The 18,863-nt window shown below is 40.0% G+C and overlaps 1 protein-coding gene across 7 annotated transcripts in view; it reads left to right on the top strand.

Annotated features, from left to right (window-relative positions):
- Window positions 1–244: 244 nt before the first annotated feature.
- HECTD4 (HECT domain E3 ubiquitin protein ligase 4) overlaps window positions 245–18,863 on the top strand; it is a 197,348-nt gene continuing 178,729 nt past the window's right edge. For 6 of the 7 annotated variants that reach the window (XM_012537331.3, XM_033408587.2, XM_033408588.2 and 3 more), the window contains exon 1: window positions 245–639. In XM_012537331.3, the coding sequence (XP_012392785.2) occupies window positions 463–639 (177 nt within the window). In that variant the 5' untranslated portion in view covers window positions 245–462. The remainder of the gene's footprint in view (window positions 640–18,863) is intronic. The other variant, XM_049698394.1, reaches the window with a different exon arrangement.

Raw genomic sequence — 18,863 nt, 5'->3', positions numbered from 1 at the left:
GGGCCAAACGGGTGGGCGGGACCGGTATTGTCCGCTCCGCGGGGCATGCCGGGAGCTCCGCCCCCAACATGGCGTCTCACTGACAGTTGGCTGCCGAGAGGCAGAGGCGGATCTTGCTCCTCAGGGCGGCGGCGGCGGCGGCGGCGGCGGCGGCGGCGGCGGCGGCGGCGGCGGCGGCGGCGGCGGCGGCGGCGGCGGCGGCGGCGGCGGCGGCGGCGGCGGCGGCGGCGGCGGCGGCGGCGGCGGCGGCGGCGGCGGCGGCGGGGCCAGGGTCTCCGGGGCCAGGGGTGGGAGGATGGCGGCTCGGACCTCCTAGGGCGGAGCTCCACGGGCGAGGCGGCGAGCGGGGTGCTGTAGGCGGGCGCGGCGGCTGCTGCCATGGACTGGTGATCGCGGCGGCTACTGCTCGCGTCTCCCCTGGCCGGGCGGCTGCTCCTCACCGCCAACCCCTCAGCCGGGGCCATGGGCTCGTCGGCGGCCGCGGCGGCTGCGGCGGCGGCGGCCGCGGACTCGGCGCAGTGGCTCTCGGTGAAGGAGGAGACCATCTTCCTGCACGACGGGCTGATCCGGGTCACCGACCTGGCCGAGCTGCCCAGCGAGATTCTCGGGGCCCCGGAGGCCGCCGACACCGACTTGGAGGTGAGCAAGGCTGCCCCCGGCCTCCGCCATCAGATTAGCCCACCCGCGCCGCATTCCCGGGGTCGGGCCCTCTCATCTCCGCTTCACCCCGACCCCGAGGCCCACGAAGGCTGTCCCAGCAGGTGTGTGTGGGCGCCGGGCAGGCAGGTGCGGGCCGCGCCGCGAGTCTGCAGACCACCCGCCTCCCTCCCTCCTCGGGGCCTCAATCCCCGCCGGGGATTTCATTTGTGGGTTCATTTTGAACGTTCCGACTACCAACATTTTATTAGACCATCACCCGGCACGGCCTTGAAGCCCCGGAGGAGCCGCCGCCGCCTCCCGGGCCCGGTCTCCCTTCCCCCACGGACCCCTTGGACGCACTTACAGGGCACACCCAGGCTGCTTAGCTTTGGGGACATTTTAATTTTAACGCTCTACACCCCCCCCACCTCGTCATTCCCTAGTGCTGTGCGTGTGTGTGTGTATGTGCGCGTGTGTGTTTTGTTTGTTTTTCTCGGGAGAAGGTAGTGGCAGCTGCCGGTCCGCGATGGGCAATCCAGCAACTACTCCGTGTCGTGCCTCGGATTGACACGGGGCCTTTGTCAGGGAAGCGGGCAGTGTGGACAGCGAGGGGGATGCTACAGCGGCCCTCGGTGCGCTATCCGCAAGGGTCACGGGCGTTTTAGGCCGCAAGGCCTTTTTATGAGCTCGGGGGTCGCGGAGAAGCCCAGGCTTAGGAGCCGTGGCAGGTGCAAAAGCAAATCTCAGCAATTGTGCCGCTGGGTTTGGGGGCAGAAGGAAACCAAATATGCTGGATGGATGGGAACTTTCCACCGACTTCTCTTGGTTTCGTGTTTGCCCAGGGGTGGCAGTACTGGCAGGATCGGTTCATCGAGGCACTGCTCCCCCTCCACTTTGTGGGGTGACATTTTGATGTGTAGGTAGCATGGGGTGTCACGAAATTCTTGTTGTCGCAAGGAGGACTCTCTGGGGTAGGGCGCAGAGAGGATGGCTTGTCTACTGGCTATAAACGGAATGCGAGGAATCTTTTGTGTTATGCGGTTTTGCGGGCACTTTGGCTTTCAGCACAACGAACATTTATAGAAATGGATTAAAACCCATTTCTATGTGTTTCTGGAAACGGCAGTGATGGGATCCCGTTGGCGGAGACATTTGGACGTGTCTGAGATGCGAATACGTTCCTCTATATTTTTGTGTCTGGATTTGAAGTTGAAGTTGCGGCTGCGGCATTCCCATTGTGAACTCTTAATGACTTATTTTACAGTCTGGCCACCAAAAAATAAGGCATGTGCAAATTGATAGGGAATTCTGAACATGGAATCATAGTTTTATTATGTCTCATTTGGGCCTTTTCTATAAAAAGCAAGGTGTGTCTGAGTGTCTTATATGCTTAAAAACTCAAGGGGCATTATGCTATGATGGTGGAATCTTTTGATATAATTGGTTCTCTTGTATGTGAAATGAGGAAGGCAGATGCTCTTTGTTCCTTAGAGACAAAGTTCACAGATCCAAAATTTCTATACGTATGTAATTTATTTATTATTAAAAAGTGTAGGATTAGTTAAAAATACCTGAGCTGTTAAGCTGGCTTTCCTAAGATGTTTACTGTACAAATGTACTGAGTAGTTGTCAGGTATTTCCACAGATGAATGATTTAATAGAAAGAATCTCTCTGGCCTGGAAGATTTTTTAAAAACTTAAAAAAAATTTTTATGGTCTGACCTCTCAGAAACCAATATGTATACGGGTGATAAACATTTCTGAATGTAGTCAGAACTTTTTTCATTTCTTTCCACATGTTATACAGGCAACATAGTATCAGGAGAAATAGCTAAGAATGTTTTTGTGGCTGTTAGGTTTGTGTTTTGCATATTTAATGATAATAATATTGAGTAAGTGTATCCTATGTGTCAGGCATTGTTTTACTAAATTCTCCAAGGGATCCTGGTTTAAAAAAGAGTGGGGAGGGATCCTGGTAGCTAAATATTGTTACCTGTTGTAACAGTTGTAAATATTGTACCCATGTACAGGTAAGGCAAGTAAAGTACAGAGCAGGTATGCAACTTGCTCAAGATCACACATAGTTGGAGAAGAGAGCCTGGACTTTAACCCAGGTCTGTTTGGCCTCAAACATATCTGCTCCTAATCATAATATTCCACTACCTTCATGCATGTATGATACTCATATTTGTAATTGTTTTAAGTTTAATAACTGGGTAAAGATAGGGTAATAAACAGGTATCTTTATTTCCTTTCTAGTGACTTACTCTTTTTACATCTGAGGAAGATTAGAGGTTCATCAACTTTTTAAAAACTAACTTTTGAAATGCTACTACCCCTGTGAGGCTCTTCCAAGCCTCTCCTTCCACTGGACATCTGGGTGAAAGTGACCAATTTTTACAGGATTTTATAGTTATATAGAATCTTTCAGTTAACAATTTTGGATTAAGAAAGATGAGACTCAAACTGAGGTGACTAATTTATGATTGGCAACCTTAACGCGTAAGACTGCACTAGCTGCAATAGAGTCTCAGAATTTTAGAGCAAGGAGGAACCTTAGAGATACTTGTTTCCCTCATTTTAGAGAGAAGTTATCTGAGATCAGGAGAGGTTTTGGCTTGGTAGCATAGCTAGTTATGGCAGGACAAGTGACTAGACCCTGGCTTTCCTGGCTTTGAATTCCAGTGTTCTTTTCGCTATGTAAGTGCTGCTCAAAGATAAATGTGAATCCGAAAAAAGAACCCATCCTAAGAGGTAGATCAGTGTTAACTTAGCATTTTAATTTAAGCAATAGCAGAGGATTGGAATTAAAAATTTTCTTCTCAGTGAATTTCAAAGGGAAGGTTTTTTTGTTTGTCTTTCAGTCAATAGTGTTTAATCAACAAATTCATTAACAAGTGTTTGTGGAATTCAGAGGTGAGCTGAGCCCACTGTCGTGGGTGTTGGGGACATAGCAGGGGATAAAATAAAATCCTTGTTCTTAAAAAAGCTTTTTTTTTAGTGGGGGATATAGACGATAACAAATTGTCAAATATAGGACATGTGAATAATATGTCAAATGATAAGTGCTATGGAGAAAAGTATAGCTGGGTAAGAGGGATGGAGAGTAATGGTGTGGGGAAGGGTCTGTTTTACATACAGTGGACCGGAAAGGAAAGACCAGGATGGCATTTGACACCTGAAAGAAATGAGAGTGTACCTTATGGCTACTGGGGGGAGCACATCCCAGACAGAGGACAGCAAGAGCCAAGTCCCTGAGAGGGAAGCAACCTTAGCATCCTTAGTGTGGAGCTCTGAGCCCAGTAAGCAAAGGGGGAAAGGAGAGTGAGTGATAGGAGATGGAGGCCAGGTCTGCAGATCAAGTAGGGCCTTGTAGGTAAGGGCTTTGAATCTACTTGAGCAGATTAAAGATGCAGAGTGAAGCTCTTTCTTGGCCTTTGAAATAGCTATCTGTGTTTAATTTTATGTTTTTGGCAAAAAGTGAAAGCATGCAGGAAATTAGTTTTTAAGTGTTGAAATAAATATAAATTCAAGAGAAATAAAAAAGCAATAGCTCAAAAATGACAAATATTATTGAATTTTGCATTACATTTCATAGACTATTAGTCTTTTTAAAATTAAGGTAATTTACAAGAAAAAAGCATTAGTTTCTTTGTGGAAGTTCCAAAAGAATTCAGCTTCCTGTCTCATTTTTCTTTACAAATTCCAGGTGGGGACAGGCGTCATACATCTGGATGTTGCTAGAGAAGCTAATTGACTTGCTCAAGGTGGCCAAGATATTTTTTACTCCGTAGTTTAGATTAATTTTGAACCCAAGCATTTTCGTTAGTGTTTCTCATCTTTCATTGTGTTTGTTTATAAGGACCCCCCACCACCCGCCCCATTCAAAGACTTGAACATGTATGTTCATGGAAGCTTTATCTGTGTTTGCCAAAAACTGGAAATAATCAAAATGTCCATCAACAAGTGAATGGATAAACAGGTGTGGTACATCCGTATAATGGAATACTAAGCAATAGAAATGAATGAGTTGTTGATACTGACAACTTGGATTTATGCTGAGTGGAAGAACCCAGTCATACAAGAGTGCATACTGTAAGATTCCATTTATATGATGTTCTAGGAAGTGTAAACTAATCTGTAGTTATGGAAAGCATCTGCTTTCCATAGACGATAACAAATTGTCAAATATAGGACATGTGAATAATATGTCAAATGATAAGTGCTATGGAGAAACGTATAGCTGGGTAAGAGGGATGGAGAGTAATGGTGTGGGGAAGGGCTCTGTTTTACATACAGTGGACTGGAAAGGAAAGACCAGGATGGCATTTGAGACCTGAAAGAAATGAGAGTGTACCATATGGCTCCTGGGGGGAGCACATCCCAGACGGAGGACAGCAAGAGCCAAGTCCCTGAGAGGGAAGCATCCTTAGCATCCTTAGTGTGGGGCTCTGAGCCCAGTAAGCAAAGGGGGAAAGGAGAGTGAGTGATAGGAGATGGAGGCCAGGTCTGCAGATCAAGTAGGGCCTTGCCAGTGGCTGCCTGGGGATGAAGGCAGGCAGGAAGGGTTGGGAGAAAGGATTACAGAGGTGCATGAGGAAACTTTTGGGGTGATGGCAATGTTCCCTATTTTGATTGTGGTGATGGTTTCATGTTGTATGTATACATACGTTGAAACTCCTGAAATTGTACACTTTAAATATGTGTAGTTTATTGTATGCCAGTTATAGTTCAGTAAAACAAAACCCGCAGAAGCCCAGAATGCTTTACTGATGTGAAAAAGGCTCAATAGGTCTTTGGGTTTGTTTTTTGTTTTTAATCATGTAAGGGAAGGAACCTTTGGGTTTGGAGGTGATCAGCTTAAATAGTCAAGGCTTTGAATACTTATGTTACACTTAAGTGAAAGCTTTGAGGTGATATTTAAATTCATAAATGTTGATCTGTTCTCCTAGGAGGATACTACCACCTGTTTATCCTTTGGTCAGAATTCTTTGGAAAGTGTTTAGGTACTTTTAGAGAATTCCAAATTCTAGATTTGGAAGAGTTAATGAATAAATGAATAAACTGCCTCTGTTCACTAACAATTAATTATCAGGTAATTAATGAGCACTAGAATAAGAGTCGCTGAATCTTGGTACAGTGTTCTGTGACCTCAGCAAATGGCTCAAAATTTCTCAGGTGAAAGAATATAAAAAAAGAATGTATATATGTTTATAACTGAGTCACTCTGCTGTCCAGCAGAAATTAGCACAACATGGTAAATCAACTATTCTTCAATAAAAAAAAAAAAAAGGAAAAAAAAAGTTCTCGGGTATGACTGGCTAGCTGTAAAGTTAGGACGATGTATTTGAAGACTGTGGGAGGCAGTATTGCCTAGAGGTTAAAGTCAGGTTTAAAGAGTCAGACTGGGATTGAAACTCTAGCTCTGCCCGTGACCTTGGGCAAGTTCAATTACCTTTAATAATCCCTGGTTTCTTCCACTGCAACTTCTTTGTCATCATTGTCACCACCTCTACCACCACGAGGACAACAGTGTCAGCATATTGCATGCCAGGCTCTGTGCTAAGCACTTCCCACCCGTTATCTCATTTAATCCTCACTGCAACTTCATGAGGTTGCTACTATTGTCATCTTTATTTTACAAATAAGGAAGCCATGGCACAGAAGTGAAGTTGATGAAGGTCATACGGTTACTAGTAAAGCTGAGGCTGAAATAGATCTGTCTGATTCCAGCCCAGGGTCGAGGCTTCAAAACCATTGTTAGACTGCCTAGTCATCTGTAAGAGGGGGATAATAATAGGGTTAACGTAAGGATTAGTTAAGGATGGTTGTGATTATGTACTTACAGTGTATGAACTCTCTTTGGAAGGTGCTGTGTTGCTGAGAAGTTATTTTATGTATATTCAGTTAGCTGCCCAGTGTATATGAAAGCAAAACTATCCCATCAACAAATTTTTTTTCCTAGTAGTGAATAGTGGAGATAGTGCTTTTTTGGTGTGATCCCTTTGGAATTTTCTTCCTTCCCAGTTTGTTTGGAATCTGGCTGGCAGATGAGATAATAGTCTTCATTTCAGTTTTCCTCCAATTGTATGCCTAGGGTCTTGCTAAATAAATCAGTTTTGATTATTATCTGTCTTCTTGGCTTCCATATTGGCTGCCATAAAATACCACCTGTTGGCCAGGGCTACTGGGGGGATTGTCATGCACCTGTTCTTTCCTAAGTCATATAAGGTACCTGTGGTGATAATTATGAAAGGACTGTCAGTTCCTGAAGGTGCCCCATGCTTTCTCCTCCCTCCACCCCTCTTTCTGGCTTGTTTTACAGTGGTGATGGTGGGGTGAACACAAGGAGTGTAGTCTGCTTTGCAAGATGTTTAGTCAATAGTTGTAGACAAATGTAAATAACAGCAGGTGATCAACTATGGGACAAATGCATAATTACTTCAGAAGGAGAGAAGACTGCAGAAATTGTATCACTATTACTTTGATGCTGCATTAACATTTTTATGTATTCATTAAGTTCTTTAAAAACCAATACATAAATACATTCTTATAAAAAAATGCAGGTTAAACTGAAGTTCCTTTTGACTACCATCACTAGTCCTGTTTCCATCTACTCCCCACCCTGGTTAAATCAATGATAAATTTTTTTGGTATATTCTTCAAGACCATTGTTGAATGTGTATGTTTATGTGTGTGGTGTGGGGTGTGTTTGTGTGTGTGTGTGTGTGTACATAACACTTTTTATTATTTTTTCTTTTTTGCGTAATAGATTTGATTCTAGGGACTTCCCTGGTGCTCCAGTGGTTGAGACTTTGCCTTCCAATGCAGGGGGTGTGGGTTCAGTCTCTGGTTGGGGAGCTAGGATCCCACATGCCTTGCGGCCAAAAAAACAAAACATAAAACAGAAGTCATATTGTAACAGATTCAATTAAGACTTTAAAAATGGTCCACATCAAAAAAAAAAAAGATTTGATGCTAGACATATCATTCTATAACTTGCTTCTTAGATTCAATGATATGTTTTGATTTTTCTATGTCTCCACATATAGATCTATTGCAATTTTTAAGTGCTGTACAAGACTCCGGAAATACCATAGCTTATTTAGCCATTCTCCTACTGATGAGTGTGTTAGTTTCCTGTTGCAATGCTAACACACTATTACAAACTTAGTGGCTTAACACAACACAAACTTATTCTCTTACATTTCTGGAGATCAGAAGTCCTAAATGAGTCACATTGGGTTAAAGTCAGGTGTTGGCAGATCTGGTTCCTTCCGGAGGCTCTAGGGGAGAATGCATTCCCTTGCCTCTTTCACAGCTTCTAGTGGCCACCTGTATTCCTTGGCTTGTGGCTCCTTCCTCGAACCTTTAAAGTATATCACCCTCGTCTCTGATCTGTCATCATGTCATTTTCTCCTCTCACTGATTCCTCTTGCATGCCTTTTACAAGGACCCTTGTGATTACATTTAGAGCCTACCCGGATAATCCAGGGTAATCTCCGCATCTCAGGATCCTTAATTTCATCACATCTGCAAAGTCCCTTTTGCCATCTAAGGTCACATTCACAGGTTCCAGGGATTAGGATGTGGACATCTTGGCAAGGGGGGGTGGTGGTTATTATTCAGCTTACCACGATGGTTATTTTTGTTGTTTGAAATTCAGTTTTTCACTATTAAAAATGGTCCTTCAGTGCACATCCTTGCATGCCTGTTTGTGCATATGTGGGAGTATTTCTCTAGAGCAGATCCTGAGAAGTAGAATTGCTGAGTCATAGGTGACCATTTTACATTTGAAGAGACACTGCCAAATTGCTCTCCACAGTGGCTTACACCAATTCATACTCCCAAGTAACAGTGCTTGATAGGACCTCTTTCCCTCACACCCTCATAGAGACCATTTTAGAACTTATGGATTTGCTTAAATTTATCATTTGCTTAAGTCAATGGCTTTCACTCCAAAAGATCAGTCCAATAGATACAGTTGGGTACCTGGACCTGCATGCCAAATCATGCTCAGCTGAAAGAAGCCAGGGTTTTCTGTTATTGCTGCCTGGCTGTTATCACTTCACTTCAGAGGACTTCTCTTGTGGCTTGATCGCCTTCGCCTCCTGGCATGTACTCATGTTAGTCAGTAATCCAGTTAATACAGACTATGTCCATATATAGGCAGGAGAGAACAACAACTTTGTATTCTGATGGTCTGGGGATGCTGCCAGAGGCCAGCAGAGCCAGGGAGCTGCCCACCCTGGGAAGAGATGCACTGGCCCCTGAAGTGTGTTCAGAGTGCATAGCATTTGTTAGGCAGACTATCTGGACTCAGATTGTCTTAAAATTTTCTCTCTTATATGCCAGTATAAGGAGTAATTCTATGTTTTTCTGACCTATATAGAAAATAATTGATAGTTCATTATATATATATATATTTTTTTGCGGTACGCGGGCCTCTCACTGTTGTGGCCTCTCCCGTTGCGGAGCACAGGCTCCAGACGCACAGGCTCAGCGGCCGTGGCTCACGGGCCCAGCTGCTCCGCAGCATGTGGGATCTTCCTGGATTGGGCCACGAACCCGTGTCCCCTGCATCGGCAGGCGGACTCTCAACCACTGTGCCACCAGGGAAGCCCAGTTCATTATATTTTTATGCTGTCAGAACTTTTTTGATTATAAAGAAGTAACACATGGATGTTGTAGAAAATGGAGAAAGCACTAAAGGTGTAAAAGAGAAAAGAAATATCCTTTGATTGCATTATCCAGAAATAGCCATATTAACTAATTTTTTTACTATTTCCTTCTTAAATTCACATTTATATATATTATTATAAATAAACCCAAAAGATTTTTAGTGTTTGGAGTGTCATTTTCTTCTTTTTCTTTTTTGCAGTGTTATTTTCTTGATAAAGTTTGGTAAATTACAAATTTGTGGTAATTATTAAAGTGTGTTTCAATCAACTATACTTCAATAAAAAATTTTTTTAAAAATTTAAAAGCAGGGACTTCCCTGGTGGCGCAGTGGTTAAGAATCTGCCTACCAATGCAGGGGACACGGGTTCAAGCCCTGGTCCAGGAAGATCCCACATGCCGCGGAGCAACTAAGCCCGTGAGCCACAACTGCTGAACCTGCGCTCTAGAGCCCGCGAGCCACAACTACTGAAACCCACTCACCTAGAGCCCAAGCTCCGCAACAAGAGAAGCCACTGCAATGAGAAGCCTGCACACCGCAACGAAGAGTAGCCCCCCGCTTGCTGCAACTAGAGAAAGCCCACACGCAGCAGCGAAAACCCAACACAGTCAAAAATAAATAAATAAATGAAAATTAAAAAAAAAATTAAAAGCAACAACAACAATAACAACAAAAAAGTGTGTTCTTGCAACCTGTTATTATTGGCAGTTTATAATTAAAAAGGATTTTTATAGTGCTGTTATAATTCCCCTCCCAATAATGTTGAATATTTGTGTGGAGCTTTGAGTTTATGAAGTGCTATTAAGCATAGTTGTAGAATAATTAATTAATGTTCCATGATGGGACACTTTGAAGTGGACACAACTTGAATCCCTGGTGTTTCTACTGAAACCTGCAGTCGGCTGAATTACCAGGTCAGAGCACAACGTGTAGCAATTTTAGATTAACAACAAAGAGATACATAATTTGCAAACTATTTTATGCAAATTGTAGGTTTAGCAACACTAATAACTACAGATGTGTGGTTCAAGTAGTGGTTTTGTACCAAACAAAATATTAACATTCAGCTTGTATTTGTAATGGATCTTTTCTGTGTTTACTGTATTTTCTTTGAGCTCTGTGGTTTGCTTTACTGATTTCAAATGAACCAAGTCTCATATAAAAGATACAGCTATTTACAGGACAGACTAGAAAATCTGGACCTCCTATTTCTATTGATATATTTGCTTTTCTTACTCCTGAAATAGAATCATTAAGAATGTTAAAGGAGAATCTATCAACATATTTTCATCAAAACAGTGGCCTATAATAGAATAATTACCTTCTTTATTTCTTGATACTGATTCCTTCCTGATCATCCAGTTGTGGTGTGGCTGAAAGACAACTTACTGGTTTGTTTAATCTAGAAAGGAGCAAAATGGGTGGTGGAAAGGTAAAAATACATTTGGGGAACTTTGGAGGGAGAATTTTTTTGGATGAGCTTATAATAAAAGTTTGCTTTCCGTCAGGGATTCTGAACCTGAATAGAATTCAGGGCGGTCTGTGAACTTGGATGGGAAAAATTATATGTTTATTTACACATACCTTTAGCTAGAATGCAGCATTTCCTTCTATTATGAATGTAGTCAACAAACTCTAGTAGTATTGGCAGTACCTGTGACCTTGTAACCAGTAGAAATCATAGATATTTTCATATCATATTACATTTGTTGAACATATCTTGAAATACTGTTTATGCTCATCTCACCACCACTTAGAAATTATGGCAAGTATTAGATCTTGTTATTCAATGTACTAATAGTGAAGTTCCTATGTTGATATCACAAATTTGTTTCTTAAAGTATTTTGGTACCTGTATTTTAGTATACTGTAATTGGTTTCTTATAATTCTGTGTATTTTGTTTTATGCATTTAAAAATGTAACTGGAGAAGGGTTGGTAAGCATCACCAAACTTGTGAAGGTTAGAGGCCCCTGAGATAGACTCTCTTTCTGCCAGCATCTCTCCCTTTTTTGGTCGAAGTTTGCTGACGACTAGCATAGTTTGCAATTGTTTGAAAGAAAAGTGAACCACATTTTGGAAAATCCCTTCTGTGGTAGAATATGTTATTCTTCTACAGTTTTTCCCATTATCTACTAACTGTAAGCTATTAGCGAATAATAATTTTCTTGGGTAATCTGATCTTTGCCCATTTGCTAAATGTGGTATCATTAACCAGGAAACTATTTTTCTTAAGAAAATTAAATACTTGCTAAAAAGTGACAAACAGTTCTTTTGAAATAGAACAATTTTTTGTTCACCAAATATTTTGGTTTTTTCCCCCTTGTCTGGTCAACTGAAACTATGGGAATAAAAATTCATCAACATACTTTATATTGGTATCTTATACTGCTAATAATGAACCGTTTTAAACAGGTGGCCTCAAGCAGTAACAGTTGGTATCCCAGGAGAACATTATTTTTCACGTTCGAAATTCATTTTGCTTTCATCTTCTCCATAGAGTACTGTTATGTGATTTTGGTTTCATTTATTGTTCAAATTGTTATTTTATGCTTGAATTGTCAAAGTTTAGCAGTTTTACTTAAGTAGCCACAAGAACTGTGCTGTCCAGTGGGTAGCTACTACCCACATGTGGCTATTGAGCCCTCGAAATGTGGCTCGTCAGAAGTGAAGTGTGCTGAAAGTGTAAAAGACACATCAGATTTTGAAGACTTCACACAAAAAGGATGTAAAATATATCCCTAATAATATTTAAATGGATTAAATGTTGAAATGGTAATATTTTGGATATGATGGGTTAAATATGTTATTTAAATTAAAATATACTAAAATTAATTTCATCTATTTCTTTTTACCTTTTTAAATGTGGCTACTGGAAAATATTAATTTCCATATGTGTTTCACCTATTTCCATATGTGTTTCACCTATTTCTGTTGGCCAGTGCTTCTGTATACGGAGGGCAGCAAGCTATGGTCCTCATGGTCATATCCAGCTGTCTGTTTTTGTAAATAAAGTTTAATTGGAACATAACCAGTACATTCATTTACATATTATCTGCCTTCATGCTACAATGCAGAATTGAGTATTTGTGACAGAGACCTTATGACCAGCAAGCCTTCCAGGGGCTTCCATATATACTATTTTCATTTCATCTTTTCAGTGGCTCCATGAGGCAGTAGAGGAGATATTTATTATTTTAGAAAAAAAGGCTTAGAGAAGCAAAATGATTTGTACAAGGTCATATAATTAGGACTCTTTCATTTCTTGAGTGATTTTCCACTATACCTCTGCTTTAGGTTGCACTTGATCTTAATAACCTATTGTCTCTGAGACAGTAGTTAATGGCAGCTATTTTAAATAAGAACTACGCAGCCCAATCTACACGTGGCTGCCAGAGTAATCTTCCTAAAGCAGTTATGTTACTTTCTTGCTCAAATCTTCAGTGGCTTCCCATTTCCTGCAAAATAAGATAATAATTCAACGTAGCTATGCTTTGGCTCCATCTACCTTTCTAGTCTTATATCATTAATCCTTGCCCACCCCCCCCACCTTTCCCCATGTTTTACAAACTCACCACATTTACTCCTACAACCTTGGTTTAAGGGGTTCCATTGCCCTGGGGTACCCCATCTCCACCTTTGGAACACTACCCTTTATCCTTCATGTGGCAGATCAAATGCCACTCCTCAATGAAATTTTCATGATGCCTACAGTTAGCAGCAGTCATACTCTCTTCTGTATCTCCATAGCACTGCCTTATATATATTAAAGTTATTTATTTGCATCTTGATCACCCTTACTATATTATAAGCTCTTTGAGAACAGCCATTTCATATTGTATGTTGAGTACCTACTAATATAGTAGGAGCTCCAACTTTGGATATTGATTGAACTGAATGTTAAAAGGGGCATTTAAAATGTGTGAAAGAGTGTGATTTAATGAATAATATCATAAGTTGAGGACATAGGTGAGGAAAAATTCATTAATAGAGAATAAGAATAGATAGTTATTTTTGGTGAACTAAAAGTAGTTCAGGTGAGACTTTAGGAATTTTAATAATTGCAGTTATGCTTTGCATTTTAGATACGAAGAGAGAACACATCCCAACAGTTGTCGTAAATGTTGTTAATGCTTGAATGTGGATAATATGGGGTTAAGACCTTTGATTTTGTGTAGAGCATAATGAATTTTGCGTAGAGAATGATGGATTCCCAAGAGATTTCTGAAAACCGCTAGATTAGAGGGAGTCAATTGAAAATACCTGGTTTTGCTCATCATTCGAAAAATCTTAATGAATTGGAATGAATTTTTGTTTAACTTAGTTGTTCTACAGTTAGGTAGTGAACTTGAGCACTGTTGTGTATATTTGGAACATTTTCATGTAGAGATTTTTTTTTTCAGGGCTTTCAGTCAGCTGTGTCCATTTACCAGCTTTTATTGAGTGGCAGTGTCTTAAGGACTGAACTGTCACAAAAGTTATAGGATTTAGCATAATCTAGTTACTGATTAGCATAATAAGGCTTGTAGTCATAATTTAAAACATTACAAAATGCTTAAAATTTTAAAAATTAAAATGTTAGAATTTTAGAAAATTTGCAAAATGTAAAAACAGTATAAAGAAGAAAATAATATTACCACCTAGAGATGAGTTTAGTTTATATTTTAATGTGTTTCCCTTCAGACTTTTTTCTATGCATGTACACTTACACTTCTGTCTCATGTACCAGAGAATATAATTTTAAATACCTGCATAGATATTAAAGTCTGCATGGTATTTCATTATATGGATGTTCAATGATTTATTTACCCATTCCTCTATTGTCGGATATTTAGTCAATTCTGTTGAAAAGTTTTTAAAATTAGGGAAGTGGTTTTATAAATAGTGAGATTCTTCTCTTTAAGTATGCTACGACACACATGTATGACCATCTAGGTTTATTTACCATAAGTTAGAATGAGAAACTTCAGAACTGTGCCATAACTGTATAAATTGATAGGATTGTTTCACTGTTTAATTGTACATTTTTATATGCATAATCAAGTTCATATTTCTGATCATGTAAGTAATACATAAATTACATGTGAAGTCTGTGGATTCATTAGGTGCTTTATTAAAAATTTTAGAAAAGCAACACATGGTTCAAAATTCTTAAGGTTCAAAAGGGAGTTCAGGGAAAACTCTACTTCTGCAGGAGAGAGTGGTTCCCCCCAGAGGTATTTAATGCACATAGAAGCTGATGCATAGCAGATATCTCTGGACTTCAGCTCCCACTACACCCACCCTCCTTCCCTTCACTCCACTACAGCCGTCTTGGCCTCCTGGTGTTCATCACAGGTCAGGCTGGCGGGTCCCAAGGGCTCCCTTCTTCAGGGCCGTTGTTCTTCCCTTTGGATGAAATTAGCTTCCATAGGGCAACAATCCACAAAGGTGATAGAGGTGGTACTTCTGAGAATATTAGAGTATGAAAAACTTAGAAACTTAACATATTAGAAAACAAAAATAGCCATATTACCAAGGGTGGCTTTAACTCTGATAGCAGACCAGTGGGAAAACTTTGAAACAACTGAAACAATGAATCTTTTCAAACAGATACGAACAGTTACATATGTGTAGCACAGTTCCAGAGAGTACAGATAGAAACCGTACTTTGAGTACCACCCGTGGCAAAGGAGACAGGACTTTTTAGTTCAAAGGTTCTCTGGTTGCAAGACTGTGTGGTAATTCCACATAATTGGGACATACAGCGTTACCCAGAACTAGAACGGTTCTCCCCAAATTCTGATCTACAGATTCACCTTTCTCTAAGTAGTTCTGTTTGGTGCTAAAATGTCACCCTTCCTGCTACTAGAGTCAAACAGTCACTTACATGATAAGCAACTATATATTTATCTTGCACAGGACTGGTTTTTAAATGTGTATAAAGTACTATATTTTATGGCTCTTTCTTTGCCTGTTGCTTTTAGAATGAATGTTAATATGTGGGACCGTACAGAATATCGGATTTAAAGAAGGGTGGTATATTGAGTCAGTGACAGATCTGGGACTTCTAAATGCAGGAGTCTTTAGGGCATGTGTTGACACAGAGGGCGAGCCCAGTGGTTAAGCCTTTAGGCTTCGGCATTGACACACATATCTAGCCAACTTTTGATCACCTGTCAAAACTTCCATTTCTTGGTTATATTTTAATCTTTTTTTTCATGACTTAGATTTAATTATTACTACGTCCAGTTTATAGAAACTGATTTGTTTGTAGGAGAGTTGCACCCCACCCTGAATGCTCCCAAATAAAAGCTGTGGTAGTTGCTGTTTATCCCTCTTACTCGGCTACATCTCCTCACTTTCGGTATCTGCCTCCCAGTTAAATTCTTATTCCTTTTCTCTGAGCTTATTCTTCCCTCTTCTTATTGCCTGTCCTCTTTTAGTCACTCCACTGAGGTGACAGAAGTGGCTGTCATTAGGTCGTTTATTTGCTGGTCACATCACATCTTCAGCATTCAGAATCATAGAATTTGTGGGGCTGAAAAGGATCTTGAGATTATTTAATACAGCTTTTTTTTCAGAAGACACTGAGTTCCTTTAGCCTATTGTGGTCATTTACTAAGAGTTAGGAGACTTTGGAAAATTAAATAGGTTGTATATAGAGCAATGCTACTCTAAGTGTAGGCCACATACCATGAACTTTCATCCGTAACAAAAAGGTAAGTACAGAAATTGAGAGTAAGCACTTAGAAACTTCATAACAGATTGCTAGACTAGTTTTATATCTGTTGAACGTAATAAAACTTGGGACTTGAATTTTGTGTCTTTTTTCACTTTTTTGGAGGTGCTAATTGATTTTATTGTATTTTACAAAACTTCTGTTCTACAATGGATTGGGAAAAACCAATCCTCCACCCAAGACAGTTTAAGAAGCACTGATATAGAATATCTAACACAATGTTTGGCATATAGTACGCTCTCAAAAACTAATAGCTTCCTTGTTTCTTAAAAGTTTGCATTTATTTTGGGTGAGGAAGCTAGAGATCTGAGTAGTAGATAAATGAAACATTACAGAAATGGGGTGATTAAAATCGACACTGCTTGTTTTCAAATACAAGCCACTCGGTTTTTTCCTTTTTAAACTTAGCCTATGCTTTGAAGAGAGATTTATACACAGTAGAACTGTAATATATATTTGCACTGATTCTTGGAGATACTTTATAACATTTAATGTGCTACTAAACCCTTAGCTCAGCAAGGGTGAAGGAACTTAAACTCTTTGGTAGCTAGTCATATCCATAAATATTTGAGTACATCATTATGCAGTATGCATATATCAATATTATCTCCTTGGATAAGGGAAGGAAAAGATCTAGTGAGAAGCACTGGGGCTTCTGTCAGTTTTCTCATGTCATTCAGCTTTTGGAAAGTACATAGTTGTAATATTTTTTGGCATTCCCATTTTGAAGCAATTTAATACCACATATAATAGCCCTTATATTTTTAGCAATCCTTGGCTACTTTTTGAAATTAGTCTCGTCCTGATTTTTTAATTGAGTTAAATTGTAGTTAAACTTACATATGACACAGTAAATATAGACTATCAAAGGCTCTTAGCTTACTGTGGTTTACAGGTTTGAGGGACATTTTTCGTATTACTCAAGATCGTGAAACTGCCACTCCCTATTTAAGGATAAAGAAAGGTCAGTGACTGAGCTAAGTGACTCTCCTCAAATGTCACCCCTTTAAAAATTCTGTTTGTAACCAATAATCCTTAGAAATGAATCCCTTTGATTTATGCAACTTCATTTTGGCAAATTTAAAAAACTATTTGAATGTTAAGAAACCTGAAAGGATTGCTTTTTGCTTGGCAATACCATCCACCTCCATATGATACCATACACATAATGTAATAGGACAAATCTTTATCCATATAATGGAATGGAATGACACATTAAAAAAATCCTATTTGGGCTTCCCTGGTGGCGCAGTGGTTGAGAGTCCGCATGCCGATGCAGGGGACACGGGTTCATGCCCCGGTCCGGGAGGATCCCGCATGCCGTGGAGCGGCTGGGCCCGTGGGCCATGGCCGCTGAGCCTGCGCGTCCGGAGCCTGTGCTCCGCAACGGGAGAGGCCACAACAGTGAGAGGCCTGCGTACCGCAAAAAAAAAAAAAAAAAAAAAAATCCTATTTGGAACATCCTTAATCTTATGCTGATTTAAATGTAGAATAAATATTTGGTCTGTAGGGCATATCACATATTTTCGTTTTGAGCCTCGTTTTTATTTGGACAAGGCTTACTTTTTGGTTATTTCATGTCTTAAAAAAATTAATTTTTAATTGTTTTAAATTGAAGTATAGTTGATGTACAGTATTTTATACAGGTGTACAATATAGTGATTCACAATTTTTAAAGGTTATAGTCCATTTATATTTACAAAATATTGGCTATATTCCCCATATTGTACAGTATACCCTTGTAGCTTATTTCATACATAATAGTTTGTACCTACTAATCCCCTACCCCTATTTTGCCCCTTCCCCTTCCCCACTGGGAACCACAGTTTGTCCTCTATATCTGTGTGTCTGCTTCTGTTTTGTTATATTCATTAGTTTGTTGTATTTTTTAGATTCCACATATAAGTGATGTCATACGGTATTTGTCTTTCTCTGTCTGACTTATTTCACTTAGCATAATACCCTCCAAGTCCATCCATGTTGCTGCAAATGGCAAAATTTCATTCTTTTTTTAAAATCAAATTCTTTTTTTAAAGATTTATTTTAAAAAATTATTTTAATTAATTAATTAATTAATTTATTTATTTATTGGGCTGCCTCGGGTCTTAGTTGTGGCATGTGGGATCTTTCATTGCGGCAAGTGGGCTCTTCATTGTGGCGCACGGGCTTCTTTCTAGTTGCGGTACGTGGGCTTAGTTGCCCTGACCAGGGATTGAACCCTGCATTGGAAGGTGGATTTTTAACCACTGGACTACCAGGGAAGTGCCTCAAATTCTTAACATCAGTGGTGCTTGAGACTGAGCTAGGATTTGAAATAACCAGCATATACCATGTTTGAGAGTAGTTTTGAAGTGATGACTTAAAACAATTTGAGATTTGAAGTGTCACTCCCTGGTTTTAGTAGGAGCATTTGAATAACACATCCAGGTTTTCCTCTCTTTCTGTTTCTTTTAGGAGTCAGGCTGAAGAACTTCAGAAGAAGAACCAGTATTATTAATCCTGTCGAGCACATATTACATTTTGGCAAATTTGGCTGATGATATTAAAATTACCCTTCACATTTTAAAGGTTATAGTTCTATAATGTCATTAGCAAGCAGGTAGATCTTAGGGGGATAGGAAATGAATGTTTCTTTTAGCCTAACTTTTCAAAGTCAAGGTTTAGAATTTATTTTGGCATTTTGCTTTGACGCATGAAAAGATCTGGTTGTAGTTTCTTAAAATAACTAAATTTATCTCTGTTCAGCAGTCATGTTGAAACTCAAGGAAGAGCCACATTTTGGAAAATATGAAAGACAAATAAGAAACTAGAACTCTTTTAGTGG

This window comes from Orcinus orca, chromosome 15, assembly GCF_937001465.1.
Source record: "Orcinus orca chromosome 15, mOrcOrc1.1, whole genome shotgun sequence".
Taxonomy (NCBI): Eukaryota; Metazoa; Chordata; class Mammalia; order Artiodactyla; family Delphinidae; genus Orcinus; species Orcinus orca.
The sequence above is the reverse complement of the archived record's forward strand: the minus strand, read 5'-3'. Positions and strand labels throughout refer to the sequence as shown.